At 24.9% G+C, this 17,723-nt stretch overlaps 1 protein-coding gene across 1 annotated transcript in view; it reads right to left on the bottom strand.

The window, feature by feature from the left end:
• The window catches only part of LOC145831439 (coiled-coil domain-containing protein 146-like), a 57,293-nt gene extending 39,871 nt beyond the window's left edge, over positions 1 to 17,422 (bottom strand). The window contains exons 1-4 of the mRNA XM_082938696.1: positions 17,258 to 17,422; positions 15,764 to 15,846; positions 14,513 to 14,597; positions 11,370 to 11,497 (exon numbers count right to left, since the gene is read on the bottom strand). Of these exons, the coding sequence (XP_082794822.1) occupies positions 11,370 to 11,497; positions 14,513 to 14,597; positions 15,764 to 15,846; positions 17,258 to 17,407 (446 nt within the window). The 5' untranslated portion in view covers positions 17,408 to 17,422. The remainder of the gene's footprint in view (positions 1 to 11,369; positions 11,498 to 14,512; positions 14,598 to 15,763; positions 15,847 to 17,257) is intronic.
• Between the last annotated feature and the right edge of the window lie 301 nt (positions 17,423 to 17,723).

Below are 17,723 nucleotides of genomic sequence, written 5' to 3'. Positions count from 1 at the left end.
AAAGATTTTATAAGCTTTAGGAACCATATTTTATTACTACTTCTAACAACTGATTAACTACCATTAAAACTAATAATATAAAAAATAATAGAAACTTTTCAAAAACAAAATACACACTAAAAAGCAACATTTTTTTATATACATAGCCACTGATATAACATAACTCGTTAAGAGAATTTTAAGCTTAAAAAATTTCATACATTTTACAATTTATAATAATTTTTTTAACAATATAGAACAGGACATAATTAAACTGTGAGCAACACTAAACTAAAAATCAATGAAATTTATAATTTGTTAAAATTAAAATATGAAGGGTAAAAGGGACCAAAACACAGAAATCAAACACGTAAAAGTATTAAACTTTTAATTTAATAACTTAGGTGAACTTTTACATTACATTTGTAATTTTTCACGAGTTATCACATTTGAACAACACTTTTCTTAATAGATTTGTTTAAAAGTGCCAGCTTATAAGTAAAAAGTCGAAGATATATATTTAGGTTGCATAGTAGATGTAGCTGTTTATAAAGTTAATATTTATACACAAATATCTAATAACTATAGATAAAATAGTTAAAAATTATCAGTAAGCTTTTAAAAAATTTTATAATATTATTTCTAATACACCAGGCGTTGAACAAACCCGTTATAATGTTCCGATGATTGTACTTTAAAACTGAGGACTTGCTACTAAGTACTATACTTTCATTTAAAAGTTTTTTTTTGGCAATATTGCATGCATTGCCTTTCAAAATCGCTTAACTTTATTTTCATTGTAGCATTTAAATTGTAGCACAATTTATATAAAACTATACAAAACTTTCTGTGTGTTAAAAAATAATGACGCCACTAAACGTGGCAGAATGCTCCAATTTTTTTATTAGTTTAAATTTTCAAGTAAAACCTAGACAAAAACTCGGGCTTAACACTAAATATTTCAAACATTTTTCACTGCACGTAGAAATTTGTTAAGCTAATTAACAAAACAGTAAATATTGTAAGTTTTTTAGTTTAATGTTTTGTTTGCTAAACATAAGTCAAAAAATATTTTTATATGGTAGTTAATAAGGTACATTTTAGTAATGCATAACATCTGCTCTCATTATACTTACCAAAAAAAAAACAATAAAAGCTAAGCAAAAGCTGAACAATAAAAGCATACCTTACACTACGATAAAAAATATGTTAAAACCAAAAAATAACACAATAATCTGCTGACATGAAAATAAACACAAACAAAACAGAGCGTTCAAAAAAACAAGTTCTTTTTTTACTTTTAAAATAACATAAATAAGTTAATACACTACATTCGTAATTTTTGTTTGACTTTTCACCTTCACACAACTGTTTCTTTTCAATTTAGTTTTTTTATATGTAACGTTCACAGTGTAACACTGGCTAGCGGTTAAATTGACTTTTACTGTGGTTAGAAATCAAACTTAAACTTTTGCATTGCTTGATAGAACTGGGTTTGATTTTTATATAGTATGGTCATGAGCACTACTGGTCATATATTGTAATGTATTTAAAACTTGTTAAATAAATTCTTAAACATAACTAGCAAAACTAGTTTTTAAAACAAAAATTCAGTTTTAATCAACAATTTACAAATTGGTTTGATTTTTAAGTCTAAAAAAAATGGACCCCCAAAAATGGACTATGGTGACATCGTTAAAACGGACAGTAAACGTATATATTATGTATATAAAAAAAGGTAGAATTTATTCATCAAGGTATAATATATATTAAAATTAATTAATAGTTGAGGTATTTGTCAGTGTACATTTCTAACTATTTTCCAAAATTTTAAACACAATCAGTTGAATTATTTCTTAAAAAAATTTGAATGATAGAAATTTAAAGATTAGTTATTACCTGCGAAAGTTATTTCCCAAGTTAGTTAGACGTGATTACTTTTATAGGCAATAATACATGCATATATTACCTTTAAAATTGTAAGATGTTCAGTAAAAACTAGTTATAGTATACTGTATCTATTTATATGTATACAAACGGTTTTTTTTTTGTGTTTAAAAACATAATGACGTCATTAAGCTTGGGAGAGTTCACTGTGTTTCTTATTTTCAAGACAAATAAAAAAGGATAACAGTTCGGAATGATAAATAAAAGCATTTAACAAACTATTTAAACAGACGTACTTTTATTAGCAGATATGTGATAGATTAAGTTTATGTACAATTAATGTAAATTTTTGGTTGTTTAGTAAAACTTATAAAGATATTAACATAAAAAAATTACTGAGGCTAGCTACAAAGTTTTTTTGATCCTAACAAGTAAACAAAATACAGTTCAGGTTTAAAACAATCAAAGTTTAAGCATAAATTACAATAAATTTATAGTGAAACTTAGGTTTTATAATAGAGTTTCTATAACTAAATTTTATAAAAGTTATAACTATTTAAAAACAATGTTTGGTTTTACGTTTCAGTTTTTTTAACTTGCCTCAAAACAAAATTGTTGGTTTTGTTTTATTACAGTTATTCTGAGTTACGTAACAATAAAGTTAATAAATAAAGATATCAATAAATCATAGTTATTGAATTTTCATACTTTTGTTATTATTTTATCGGCAAGTTTTATTACAAACAATCTCTATAAGTAATTAGTTGTACTTATATTTAAGAGGACTCTATGTTTACAAAAATGGCAAAAAAAAATATGTTTATAAGTTTATTGTTTTAAAAAATTATTGAACTTATTGTTTACTTCTCGACAAATTGAAGCTTGTTAAAAATACAAATAAAAAATATATTTGTAGAGAGGAATTAATTGTTTTGACCTACCAAATATCATTACTTTTGGTTTCCAAGTGAATTAAGATGCTTGAAATATATAAATTGATTTGACATCAAAATAATCTTGAAAATTAAATCATAAACAAAACAATCTAACAATTGATTAAAACAAACATTTAGTATATAAAAAAAAAACTTTAGTATTTACCAGAATATAGACACAAAAAATACTGATTTTACTTTTCATTCTATTTTACAGCCTAGACATACCTAGATATAACAATACCTTAGGTGGTCAATACACTAAAGGTCAATAAAAACACATTAGTTACAATAAAAATACACAAGTAACAACAAAAAAACTTAAAACAATCAAAAAACTCTGAGTTGAAACGAATATTTTTTTTTTAATTTCGACTAAACAGCATAAGGAATATTTCAAAGTCTTCATTTTAAATTTTTAACTTTGGCCTAAGTCATTAAATTAAAAAATTTTATTTTTATTTTTAGAGGCTATTGGTATAGGCTAGGATATAATATTTTAACAGAATAGTACTATAGATACTATTCTATTAAAATATCAATATAGATTTATAAATACATAGTTACAAAAGGTAGAATTTACATATCAAAGTTAAGAAATATTAACAGCAGGGTAGATGATTAAGTCAATCTTAAAATTTCAATAACACCAAAGTAGTTACTAAAAATTGTTCATGATTGAAAGTCCAAAAACAGTAAATGTTTGTCCCATGATTTTATTAAAACCATGAGAAGATTACATCTATAGGCAATGTAGAATGCATTGCCTTACCAAATAATCATTAAAACTTATTGATTTTAAATATTTAAAAATATTTACAGCACATTTTATTTTAACTGTCTTCATTCTATGTGCAAAAAAGTAATGACGTCACTAAATGTGGCAGAATGTATTTTGATTTTATTGAATTATTAATAGATTATTTTATGAAATTGTACAATAATTATAAATTGATTTTTATGACAAACCTATCAAAAAAATTTTTCTAAGTAACACTAAACGTTTGATAATTTTAAGTCATCTTTGCTGAAAGAAATTTGTTCAGTTTGTTTTCAAAATAGTAAAAGGTTTGTTTTTTTAATATCAGTTTAAAAAAGTTTCAATAAAGGCAGAAGTGAGAGCTATCTTAATGCAAACAAAATTATTGTTTTAAATAACTAAATTGAGAAAAATAACCATGTAAATCAATTTTTTAATTGAAGAATCATATTTCGCATACTTTACTCTTGAATAATTCTTATTTCCTAAGTAAAAAGCAAAAAAAAAATATTTATAGTAACCTTATTTTATTACTAATTCTGATATTAATTGATAATATGATAAAACAAAATACATTTTAAAAAACAATAACTTTTTTTATAAACATAGCCACTGATATAATATAATTCGTTTGAAGCATTTTAAGCTTAAAAAATTTCTTACGTTTTACAATTTACTTGAGGTATAATTTTTCCAAGTTTAATGAAAACTGTAAGCAACAATAAACTAAAAATAAACGAAAAGTACATCTATTATAATAAAAAATTGAAGGAAAAATGGAACAGAACACAGAAATCAAACACATTGAAGTATTAAACTTACAAATTTAATAACTTAAATGAACTTTTACATTACATTTGTAATTTTTCACGAGTTATCACATTTGAACAGCACATTTCTTTACAGATTTGTTTGAATATGCAAGTTAATACGTCAAAAAAAGCCTAACATAAATATTTAGGTAGTATAATAGATGTAGATACTATTTATAAAGATAAAATTTATACACAAATGTATAGTAACTAAAATGTTATAGTTAAAAATTATCAGTAGGCTATTAAAAAAGTAATAATAAATTCTCTAATACGCCAGCGGTTGAACTAATCTATACAATTTTCCGATGATTGTAATTTGGAACTGAGAAATACTTGCTACTTCGTACTTCAATTTCCAATTAAATATAACTTATTTAGGCAATTCATTGAGCCTTTCAAATTCTATGAATAGTATAATTAGACGTCACAATTAAATTGTATCGAGTATTATACAAAACTATACAAAAAATTTCTGTGTGGAAAAAAAATAATGACGTCACTAAACGTGTCAGAATGCACATTAGTTTGAACTTTCAGGCCAATTAAATTATAGATAAAAACTCGAGCTTAATAACACTAAATGCTTTAAATATATTTAATAAGTAACAGTAAAATTAATAAATGATGATATCAAATAAATCATAGTTTTTAAATTTTCATACTTTTGTTATTATTTTATCAGAAAGTTTTATTACAAATAATTTCTATAAGTAATTAGTTGTACTTATATTTAAAAGGACTCTATGTTTACAGTTAAAGGGAAAAAAAAGTTGTTTATTAAGTTTATTGTTATAAAAAAAATTATTGAGCTTAACGTTTACTTCTTGACAAATTGAAGCTTGTAAAAATTACAAATAAAAAAATATCTGTAGAAGGAAACTATTGATTTGAGCTACCAAATATCTTTACTTTTGGTTTCCAAGTTAATTAAGATGCTTGATTTATATAAATTGATTTGACATCAAAATAATGTTGAAAATTAAATGCTCAACAGATTTTGCGCATTTTTGAATGGTTCTTTTTTTTATAGGCCAAGCTGCAATAATATGATTTTAATAGGTTTTGGTTGAACTCATTTATATATCACTTTGCATTTGTAGAACATAAACAAAACAATCTAACAATTGATTAAAACAAACATTTAGTATATAAAAAAAACTTAATTATTTACCAAACTATAGACACAAACAATACTGATTTTACTTCTATTCTATTTTACAACTCAGCCACTGATATATTAAAACGTTTTGCTTCGTTTGCATCTTAATATATAGTTGTTCTAAAAATTAGTTAACTAGACATAACAAAACCTTAGGTGACCAATACACTAAAAGTCAATATAAACTTATTACTTACAATAAAAATACACAAGCAACAACAAAAATCTAAAAACAATCAAAAAACTCTGAGTTGAAACATATAAAATTATTTTAATTTCTACTAAACAGCATAAGGAATATTTCAAAGTCTTCATTTTACATTTTTAACTTTGGCCTGAGTCATCAATCTTAAAAATATTGTTTTTATTTTTAGACGTTATTGGTATAGACTAGGATATAATATTTTATAGAATAGTACTGTAGATATTATACATAATTACAAAAGCTATGATTTACATATCAAAGTTAAGAAATATTAATTGCAAGGTAAATGATTAAGTCAATCTTAAAATTTCAATAACACCAAAGTAGTTGTCAAAAATTATTTATGATTGAAAGTCCGAAAGTAATAAATGTTTGTCCCATGATATAATTAAAACTATGAGAAGATTACATCTATAGGCAATTTAGCTTGCATTGCCTTTAAAAATAATTATAGATACTTATTTTTTTATTTATTAATGTTTACAGCACAATTTATTTTTAACAAACTGTCTTCATTCTATGTGTAAGAAATTAATGACGTCACTAAGCGTGGCAGAATGTATTCTGATTTTTAGAAAAAACTTTATTTTTGAACCTTTCAAAAAAAATTTTTTTTCAATAATATTTAATGTTTGATTCTTTAAAATTATCTTTCCAGAGAGAAATTTGTACACTTTGTTTACAAAGAAGTAAAAGTTTGCTTTTATAACATCAGTTAAAAAAAAATCCAATAATGTCAGAAGTGAGAACTATTTCAATACAAACAGTATCATTGTTTTAAACAACTTAAATTGAGAAAAATAACCATGTAAATAACCAAATTTTTAAATGAAGAAACGTATTTCGCATACTTAACTCTTGAGTAACTCTTATTTCCAAAGTAAAATGCAAAAAAAAGTACTTATAGTAACCTTATTTTATTACTAATTCACAAACTTATTATTTACAATAAGACTTTATAATATATAAAAATAATGAAAACTTATTTACCTATCAAAACAAAATACATTTTAAAAAGCAATAACTTTTGTTATAAACATAGCCACTGATGTAATATAATTCGTTAAAAGAATTTGAAGCTTAAAAATGTTCTTATATTTCACAATTTACTTGATTACTTGATGCACAATATTTCTAAACAATATATAACAGGACATAATTGAACTGTAAGCAACACTAAACTATAAATCAGTGAAAAGTACATTTATTATTATAAAAATATGAAAAAAAAAAAAATTGAACAAAACACAGAAACACATTGAAGTATTAAATTAAAATTTAATAACTTAAGTGAACTTTTACATTAAATTTGTAATTTTTCACGAGTTGTCATACTTGAAAAGCACTTTTCTCAATAGATTTGTTTAAAAGTGCCAGTTTATACGTCAAAAAAAGCTTAAGATAAACATTTAGGTAGCATAGTAGATGTAGATACTATTTATAAAAATAATATTTAGACACAAACATCTAAAAAGTTTATTTATTACAATTAAAAATTATCAGTAAGCTATAAAAAATGTTAACTTTCCTAATACACCAACGGTTGAACTATTCAATACAAACTTTTCGATGATTGTACTCAATAACTGAGAAATACGTGCTATTAAGTATTCGACTTTCCAATCAAAAAATTCCTTTTTTTGGCAATATGACATGCATTGCCTTTCAAATATGTTAAGTATATAAAATAAATTGTGTATTAAGTTGTAGCACAAAATAAAGAAAAATATATCGTTTTTTCTGTGTGCAAAAAAATAATGACGTCACTAAACGTGGCAGAATGCTCCAATATTTTTTTAGTTTAAATTTTCAAGTAAAATCTAGGCAAAATCTCGGGCTTAACAACACTAGTTATTTCAAACATTTTTCACTGCACGAAGAAATTTGTTAAGCTTATTAAGAAAATAGTAAATATTGTAAGTTTTTTAGTTTAATGTTTTGTTTGCTAAATATAAGTCTAAAAACATTTTTATATGGTAGTTAATAACGTACATTTTAGTAATGCATAACATCTACTCTCATTGTACTTACCAAAAAAGAAACAATAAAAGCTTAAGCAAAAGCTGAACAATAAAAGCATACCTTACACTACGATAATAAACATTTTAAAATTATAAAATAACAATATAATCTGCTCACATAAAAATAAACACAAACAAAACAGAGCGTTCAAACAAAAGCCCAGTTCTTTTTGTACTTATTTGATAAAATAAGTAATTAAATATACTACATTCGTAATTTTTGCTGGACTTTTCATCTTCACACAATTGTTTGTTTTCAATTTAGTTTTTTATATGTAAGGTACACAGTGTTACGCCGGCTAGCAGTAAAATTGACTTTTACGGTGGATAGAAATCAAACTTAAATTTTTGCATTGCTTGATAGAACTGGGTTTGTTTTTTTAAAGTTTTGTCCTGAGCCCCACTGGTCAAAAATTGTAATGCATATAAAACTTGTTAAATAAAACCTTAAACATGCTAAAAGCAAAAAAAAAAAAAAAAATAAAAAAACAGTTTTTAAAATAAAAATTCAGTTCCATTCAACAATTTACAAATTGGTTTGATTTTTATGTCACAAAAAACAATGGATCCTCAATTTTAAACTACTGTGAGGGTATAGACTAAGGTGACATCGTTTAAACGGACAGTAAACGTATATATTATGTATAAAAAAAATTAAGATTCATTAAAAAAAATTTAAAAAATATGAAAATTAATTTACTGTTGAAAAAGTATTTGTCTGTGAACATTTATCACTATTTTTTTAAACCTTCATTTAACTTTTTCCTAAAAATATTTCGATGATAGAAATTTCAAGATTATTTAATACCTGACAAAATTATTTCCCAGAATAAAAAGTTGTGATTATTTTTGTAGGTAAAAATGCATGCATTTATTGCCTTTGAAATTTAAATTAAATTTTGCAATAGTAATGCTTATGGTATACTGTATCTATTTATATGTATGCAAACATTTTTTTGTGTTTAAAAACATAGTGACGTAACTAAGCTTGGGAGAATTTACTGTGTTTTTTTATTTCAAGACAAATACTAGAGGACAACAGTTCGCCATAAAAGCATTAAACAAACTATTTAAATAGACGTACTTTAATGAGTAGATAACCGTTTATTAAGAATATGTACAATTTATGTTAACTTATGGCTGTTTAGTGAAACTTATTGAAACAAGTAATACTAGAGGAAAACAGTCTTCCGTAAAATTATCTTACTCTGTTTAAATAGACAGTTTTTATGAGCAGATAGGCATTTATTTAGCTTATGTACAGTTAATGTAAATTGGTGGTTGTTCAGTGAAACTTATAAAGATATTAACATAAAAAAATTACTGAGGCTAGCTACAATTATTTTTTGATCCTAACAAGTAAACAAAATACGGTTCAAGTTTAAAACAATCAAAGTTTAAGCACAAATTCACAGGGAAGTTAAGGTTTTATAACAAAGCTTCTACACTAAGTTTTATAAGGGATATAACTATTTAAAAGTAAAATTTGGATTTACGTTCAAATCTTAAACTTACATAAAACATCTTACTCAGAATAAGTGTAATTACATAAAACAGAAAATTTATTTTTGAGTTAATTAACAATATAGTTAATTTAAAATAAAGATATTAAACAACTTAAATTTTTTTAATTTGTCATATATCTGTTATTGTTTTATCGGCAAGACTGTTATTGATTGATTTTCTCACAAGTGTATTTGAATCTATAACTAATATTTAAAATAAAATTAAATCAAAAATTATGTGTAAAAAAGTAATGACGTCAATAAGCGTGGCAGAGTTTATTTTGACAAAAAACTATATTGTATATCAAATATTCGAAAGAAAAAATAAATGCTGCTAAATTTATATTATCTTAATACTTTAAAATGCTTATTCAGTGGAAATTATTTTAAAAATTTAAAAGAAACGCACTAATGAGGCTATCTACAAACGATAACATTTTTTGATTCTAAAACAAAACGATTTAACTTGAGCCGACGAAATTGATCATATCAACAAAAAGTTTAAGTAAAACTATTTTTGCGCATTGAAAAAAAGTCTCCCCAAAAAATTTTTTTTAACACTCTTATTTACAAACCAAACTGATAAAAAAGCCAATTTGAGTAAACTTATCCTAATTTTGCTAGTTTGTATAACACATACACAACGACTTAACTTTCAATGATTTGATATATATATTTTAATTTAAAGTAAGAGTTCCATCTATTAAGGTTTAAATACAGAATTACAATAAATATAAAAAAAAATTTAACGAAAAAAGTTCAAACAAATTGAACTTTTTTATTTGAATGTAGCAACTTTTACTTTGAAAAGTTTGTTTACAACTTAAAGCGCTCGTCAGTGCATCAATTTAAATAAATTAATTTTACTAGATACATGTAAATCAATTTAAATGTCAAAAACAAATCTAAGCGTTTTAACAATAAAAGAAACGTTTCAAAACTTCAACCAAAAATTGATTCATTTTAACCAAGTCAACAGATTTATTCTTATTGGAAAAATTTAAAGCGCTAAGGTTGCAGCGTCAAGAAAAAAAGGCTAGGTAAAAAAAAATTAAACATCGGAAGAAAAATTAGTTACGTATGAAGTACAATGGTAAGAAGCTAAAGTTCAAGATTATTCTGGATAAGGGTTTCCCAAAGTAAGCCATAACAGATATAAAGGGGACATGAGTAGCAAAGGGGCCACAGGGGGGCATGAGATCATAAATTTAATCTTACATTAGATATTCTGGAGTTGATGATAAAGAGTAAAAAAAAAGGTCTTAGTTGGCTTTAATGGTAGTATTTCGAGTAATCTTGTTGGAGGGGCCCATTGCCTTTTAAATTTTCTTTAAATTGGTCATATAAAAAAAAGTTTGGGAAAACCTGTTCTAGATAAACAATTTTAAATCCAATTAAACATTGACTTATAAGGGTAACATAAATTCCTATACAAGTCAATTAGTGTGCCATTCATACTCTGTTATTTTGCTTGAAAAGAACAGTTTTCAAAATTTAAGCTTCTTAAAATAAAACGTTTTTAAAATTGTGTATTAATTGTAATTATGTCTCATCAAAAAAAGTATCTTGAATCAAACATATTTTACAAACACTAGACTTAATAAAGGTTAATTTATGGCAACTATGGTTAAAAGCTGATGATTAGGTTATAAGTAAAAGAAGTTGGGTTTTTATACTAGAGTTGATAAAAAAGAAAAATTTTCTTCAACTTAAAAGTTTTTGGTATAATTGATAGAAGTATAGAGTTAAGCTAAAACAAAAAATAGTTCAGTTTCATAGTTTTGTAGGTACAGGAGTCAAGTTTTTAAGATAGGGGTGAAAAGTAGAGTTGAATTATTGTAAGTGCAAAGACAGCATTTCACTTATAATGACTTCCTATGTTATCTTTAGATATAATTAAAATTAAAAACAAATACAGTTTAATTCAATTGTCTATTCAACTACCTTTTTCATCAAGTTCATTTAAAGTTTTTTGAGGTGAATATTAAAAACTTAAATAAACAAAAACAAAAGTTCCAGTTCAACTTTCTACAACCCGTTTCTATCTAAAACCTGACGTAATTCCTTAACTTATGATTATGTGTAAATTAAAACAAAACAAACGTTTCAGTCTGAATTCTCAACAATTCGTTCCTGTCTTCAATCTGATCAAGTTCGTTTATTTTTTTCAGATATTCCTGCCGGATCCTTCCGATTTCCTGATCTTCGTTTATCAGTGATGAGTCGTCGGCCTGTGATTGCAAAGAAATAAAAAGTATAAAACAAATAATATTGAAAACTAAGTGATAAATATCCTATGCAAAAGTCAATAGAGTTTAAAAAATATGTATTATAAATGTAGTTATTACGTATGACAAAACTATTTAAAAGGATAATGTTTAATTGCTCAGCTATACTACTAAAAAACGTTTTTAGTATAGTAATTTCAATAAAAGCAATAAACATTAGTTTCTTTTTAACACCATGATTATCGTTTAGTAAAGTTTTCACAATTATGAAATATTATGTAAAACACATTGGCTTTGTGGTTCTGAAAGTGTGCACAGTAGTGTGCACTAGGGTTTTTATAAAAAAGAGACTTTCTTGTTGTAGAATAAATAAATATTTTACAAAAAAATAACAATATAAGCTTTATTTTTTGGTATGTGTCCAATTTTGTTTAAAATTTAAAAGCTTTTTTAGTTGATTAACACTCTATAGTAAATATTGATTTGTCCATTAAATTAATTCGAAATAATCAATTGTAATTATTTTTTGAGTGATCTGTTATTCACAGCTTTCGAGAACCACTGCATTATCTAAATAAATTTAATTATGAATAACTACAAATTTTACAGAGTTTTAAAAATAATGAAGAAATTTATTTTTCTCTAAACTCCAGCTATTCATTTTAATCAATAAGGCCATAGGGGGGGGGGGGGGGTAAACCATGTTTTTTTACAAGTTGATCTTATTTTAAAGAGCTTTTTCTAAGCTTCAAGGTGCTTTTTATCGTTTCAAAAAATTCGAGTTATTTTAAGAGATATGACCAGTCAAAGTTGGGCCGCATAACAGGTTCCTTATGGGGAAGGAAAACTAAAACAGCGAAAAAAGACTAATGCATTCAAAATCTATCTCCTCCTACATTTTTCAAGCAGCCTTCTTCAAACTTTCACAGTCTAATCTTAAAACAATAACAAAAAAACGTTACTTTAGAATTTAAAAAAAAAAATTGTAAAAATATTATTTTTTGAAAAAAAAAACACTTTTTTTTTAATTTTTGTAACAAAATTTTAATTTTTTTAAACTACTAAAATTCTAAATTATATTTTTTTCATTTTATTATAAGGAATGTTTCCTGAAAATTTGAAGAAGATTGCTTGAAAAATGAAGGAGGAGATAGATTTTTAGTGAATTTTAAAATTTCCAAGAAAACTGACCTTGAAAATTTGCGGTCCATACGTTTATTTTGGAAAATTATTACAAAACATTAAATATGTCATAAGTTAAACGATATTTTTGAATTCTATAAAAACTGGCTTGTAGTTTGTATTTAAAGCTTTCATATAAAAGCCAAAGTTAATTATAGTAAAAAAAAAGTTGGACCCCCCCCCCTATGGCCATAACTATTGTAATCTCAAAGTTTTTTTCATGACTTATAGGATACAAAACTTAAGTTAATGTTTTCAGAGGTTATAATAGCTTTTTTTCTATTGGTAAATTTTTGTTATTTTCAACCTTAGCTAGCAGTTAATTTTACAGCTTACACTAAACGTATTTTTTAAAATATCACTTAACAAATTTGTTAGTTCAGTAGGTTCATACTAAATAGGTGGGAAAACTATTTAATTGAAAATTTATTCTTTTCTGCTACAATTTAAACCAATTTTCTTTAATTATCACAGTTTTTTTTTACTAGGTTTTCAAAAATTGCTTAGAAAGTTTGAGAAGTTTTTAGACCAAAAACAAAATACTTTTAGATGGTTTGTTTTCGCTTTTTTTTAATTTATTTTCAACAGGGTCGTCACTGGTTTTTTCAAAAATTTTTCCAGGTTTTTAGATGTACACATTTCTAGGTCTATTTTTAGTTTAAACTTAAGTATAAGGTAAGAAACTGTGTTAAGTAGTATAAAAACATTGAAAAGATACTGTAAAGCTACTTTAAATGTTTTTTTTAGTCAAAAAAGAATTTGATGTAGACAAAGTTTTTTCATTTGTATGATAGGTTTTTTGATCAAAATTTTACTACTGAACATGTCAAAATTGTTAAAATTCCAGGTTATTTTCAACATTTCCCATGTTTTTCCTTTTTTTTCCTAAATTGTCAAATTACAGTTTTTTACATGTTTCATACATTCAATGTGTAAAAATTAAAAATTTAAATAATTAAACAAGTAATTAGTTCATGAGTTTAAGTACTGTCAAACTTCATGTTGTAGAAACTGTTTTTGCTTTTTTAGCATCAAACTAAAATTACACACCAGTAAAACTAAAAATAACCATAAACTTTAACTTACAGACTTAATTCATTGAAAAGTTCAAAACTATTGTTAAAATAAAGATATATAAAGATAGAACTTATTTTTTACATCTTGCACAAACTTATTAAGATTAAAGGGGGGTATACCTTGTTTTTTGCAAGTTTATCTTATTTTGTAGAGTTTTAACTTACCTATCAAACTGTTCTAACCGCTTAACAAAACTCAAACTCACTTTTGAGATGTAACCCATCGAAAAAAAGAGAGTACAATAAGTTCCTTATGAGAGCAAAAACACATTAAAAAAGACTATTTCACTAATAATCTATCTTCTCCTTCATTTTTTCAGTAGTTTTTCTTGAACTTTTACAGAATGTGTATTGAAGGCAGGGATTTTTTAAATATTGAGTAAAAATATTATTGTCAAAAACCTACATTTTTTTTTTTGTTAAAAAAAATTCAAAATTTTAAGCCTTTTAAGCTATATAAAGAAAGATTCCGCAAAACTTGACGTCCATAGATCAAAAAATGAAGGAGAATATAGACTTTTAGTGATTTTTTAAGTTTCCAAAAATATTGATAGTAAAAAATTTACCGTTCATACATTTTTCTCAGAAACTTTTCAGAAAAATTTTCAGAAACAAAATCTCAAAAATAACTTTTATTAATTAAAAAACTGGCTTGTAGTTTATACTTAAAGCTTTCATGTAAGAGATAATGTTATTTGTTGTAAAAAATAATGTTGAACTCCCCTATGGCTTTAAATTGTAAGTATTTAAATAAACTTGCATCTTGTAATAATTCTCTTTGCTTTTCTAACATTAAAGTGTACCTTTTAGCTCTTTCCATGTTGATACTCTCAGATTGACGTACTCTGTAAGAATTAAACGTAAATTAGTTTTTTAAAACGTAAATAATGAGTCAAAATATGTATAAGCTGCTGTAAATTTGAATATGGAAATATAAATACTTTGTATCCAAGTGTAAAATATCTAAATCTTTTAAGACAAGCAAACTAAAAATAAAACAGAAAAAGCACAACATAAAACCTGTTGCAACAAATAAACAAAATAAACCCTCATGGGTAATTTTGGTTAGCAGGAAGCAATAACTAGTAAAGCGGCATTTTATCTTTTCAATTATTATGAAAAAGAGTTTTGAAATTTCAAGATTTTGGTTGAGCTAATCTAGACTGTCAACTTTTAGTACAAACTTTATTGTAAAATTATTTTTTTAAATACTGTGTTTGGAATTAGGAAAGCTATTATTTAGTTTCTCAATCTAAGCTAGTAAAAAAGTAGGAAGAATAAACATATTCGCAACACAAAAATTTACTTACTAAGTGTTGTATACAAGACTGGTAAAATTTATTTGATCCTAATATGTATGTTAAACAACTAATACACTTAACTAAAACTTTACACACTAAAAAAAGGTTCTCAAACTAAAGAAGTTAGAGTGAGCATGTTTACTTGGGTAACATTACAGTTCAAATTCTTCTGTGATTTCCAAAAAGCCATACCTCGAAAACTTATATGAAAGTAAAAATATTTAAAATTTAAAAAGCCAAAATTAATAAAACTGTAGTGAAAAATATTTTTTTGATATATATATATATATATCAAAAAAACGTGAACAGTTCTAAATTGCACGAAGACAAAATTGCACAAGGTTACTAAATTGCACGAGTGCACAAAATTTCACAAAGCCAAATTTTCACCAGGGCACAAAATTGCACAAAGACAATTTTGCACAAGAGTAACAAAATACAGAAAAAATAAAAAATCAGAAAATGAAAATAAAAAATAAATTAATAAAAAAAAAGTAAAAAAAAGCTACTGACCGAGGGTAAAGGTTAGGGGAAATAGTGATGGTAAAAATAGAAAAATAACTAATAAAAATTATTAACAAAAATAAAAAAATAGAAATATTAATAAAAAAATAAAGCTACCGACCAAGGGTAAGGGTTAATGTAAAAGTGATAGTATATATAAAAAATAAAAAAATTAAAGTTAAAAAACTTAACAAACTATAACTAACTTTTTTAATTTATTATGAAGTTCTTCATACTTTGATTTAAGTTCCATCATTCTTGAGCTACTTATCTTCCCCTCTTCAAACAACTGTTTAAAAGATAGATATTAATATAAAAAAGTTAAGGAATGATTAAGTATATTCAATTTATCTTTATTTAGTTAAGAAAACTTATTATTGTACCTCTGTACAGCAGAAATTAGTCTTAAAGTCTTTGAAAGATTCATTTTTATGCTATTATAAATATTTTTTTTTTCTATAGATAAATATTTTCATAATGTTTCCTTTGTTAATATAGTTATAAAATGTCTTAATTTTGTTCATTTTAAATAATATTTCATTTACCTTATTATACAAGTAAAGCTGTGATAATTTTCAATAATCGTACTTGAACAAATAAAAAGAGATATTTTTTAAAAAGATACATTTTTTTTATTTAAATATAGAACATATTAAGGCCATAGGGGGGGGGGGGGTAGACCATGTTTTTTACAAGTTGATCTTATTTTATAGAGTTTTTACTAAGCTTCAAGATGCTTTTTACCGTTTTTAAAAAATCGAATTAGTTTTTGAGATATGACCGGCCAAAGTCGGGCCGCATAACAGGTTCCTTATGGGGAAGGAAAACTAAAACAGCGAAAAAAGACTAATGCATTCAAAATCTATGTCCTCCTTCATTTTTTAAGCAATCTTCTTCAAACTTTCACAGTCTATTCTTTATACAATAACAAAAAACAGTTATTTGTGACTTTAAAAAATTTCAAGTAAAAATACCTTTTTTTTGTAAAAAAAAATTTTTTTTGATGAAAATTCACTTTTTTTTTTAATTTTTGTCATAAAATTACAAAAAAAAAGGTATTTTTACTTGAAATTTTTCAAAGTCACAAATAACGTTTTTTTGTTATTGTATAAAGAATAGACTGTGAAAGTTTGAAGAAGATTGCTTAAAAAATGAAGGAGGAGATAGATTTTGAATGCATTAGTCTTTTTTCGCCGTTTTAGTTTTCCTTCCCAATAAGGAACCTGTTATGCGGCCCGACTTTGGCCGGTCATATCTCAAAAACTAATTCGAATTTTTTAAAACGGTAAAAAGCATCTTGAAGCTTAGTAAAAACTCTATAAAACAAGATCAACTTGTAAAAAACATGGTCTACCCCCCCCCCTATGGCCTTAAGCTCTACAACTTTTACCCACTATATCTCAAAATAGAATAAGAGTTTTAAAGAAGTAAACAACTATTAGTGACTCTAGTTAAAATAACTGCAAAGTAAAACCAAAATTTAAAAGAGCCCTATCCCTTATGTTATGGCCTCAACTAAATAAAACAAGTAACAAAACGTCCAAATATTATAAACATAAATCATTAGATAAGTCTTTATGACATTGTAACTTGTTTTAAAAACTTGAAATTGTTTAAAAAAAAACTACAGGTTTAATTTAATTGTAACAGTAGTTATACTTCGAGTTGAAAAGTTGAAAGCAGTGTACATCAAATATTACCTCTTCAAGGCACTGGTACGCGGGACTTGATCCAACCTCATGACGATGAGATGCTTCCTCCCTCCTCATTTGAGGAGGAATTGCGTATAAGGGGGGATTGCTCTCATCTGAAACATCAGATGAAATTTCTGATAAGCTGTCATTACTCATTGTACATTGTTGTTAGTTGCTGTGAAAATACATGAGTATTTATTTTTAATTTATTCGAATCAGTTACTTTAAAAAAATATATTATAAATGTAACATTGTTGAAATAACTTTATATTTACTAAATAAGCCCTCAACACTTATTGTTCATTGTTTTTATTTACCTGCTCTAAATTTTAAACATGCATTTTGAATCTACTTATTTATTGATAATCAAGTATACATATATAAACAGATTATGTATATAAACTGTCAACACTGAGTGCTATTCACTTGCTATGAAAAGATGTTGTTTTATTTAGTTAATATCATTTAATTG

This window comes from Thalia democratica, chromosome 3 (genome assembly GCF_965202585.1).
Source record: "Thalia democratica chromosome 3, ktThaDemo2.hap1.1, whole genome shotgun sequence".
NCBI lineage: Eukaryota > Metazoa > Chordata > Thaliacea > Salpida > Salpidae > Thalia > Thalia democratica.
Note: the sequence above shows the minus strand (reverse complement) of the source record. Positions and strands in the feature narration are given on the sequence as shown.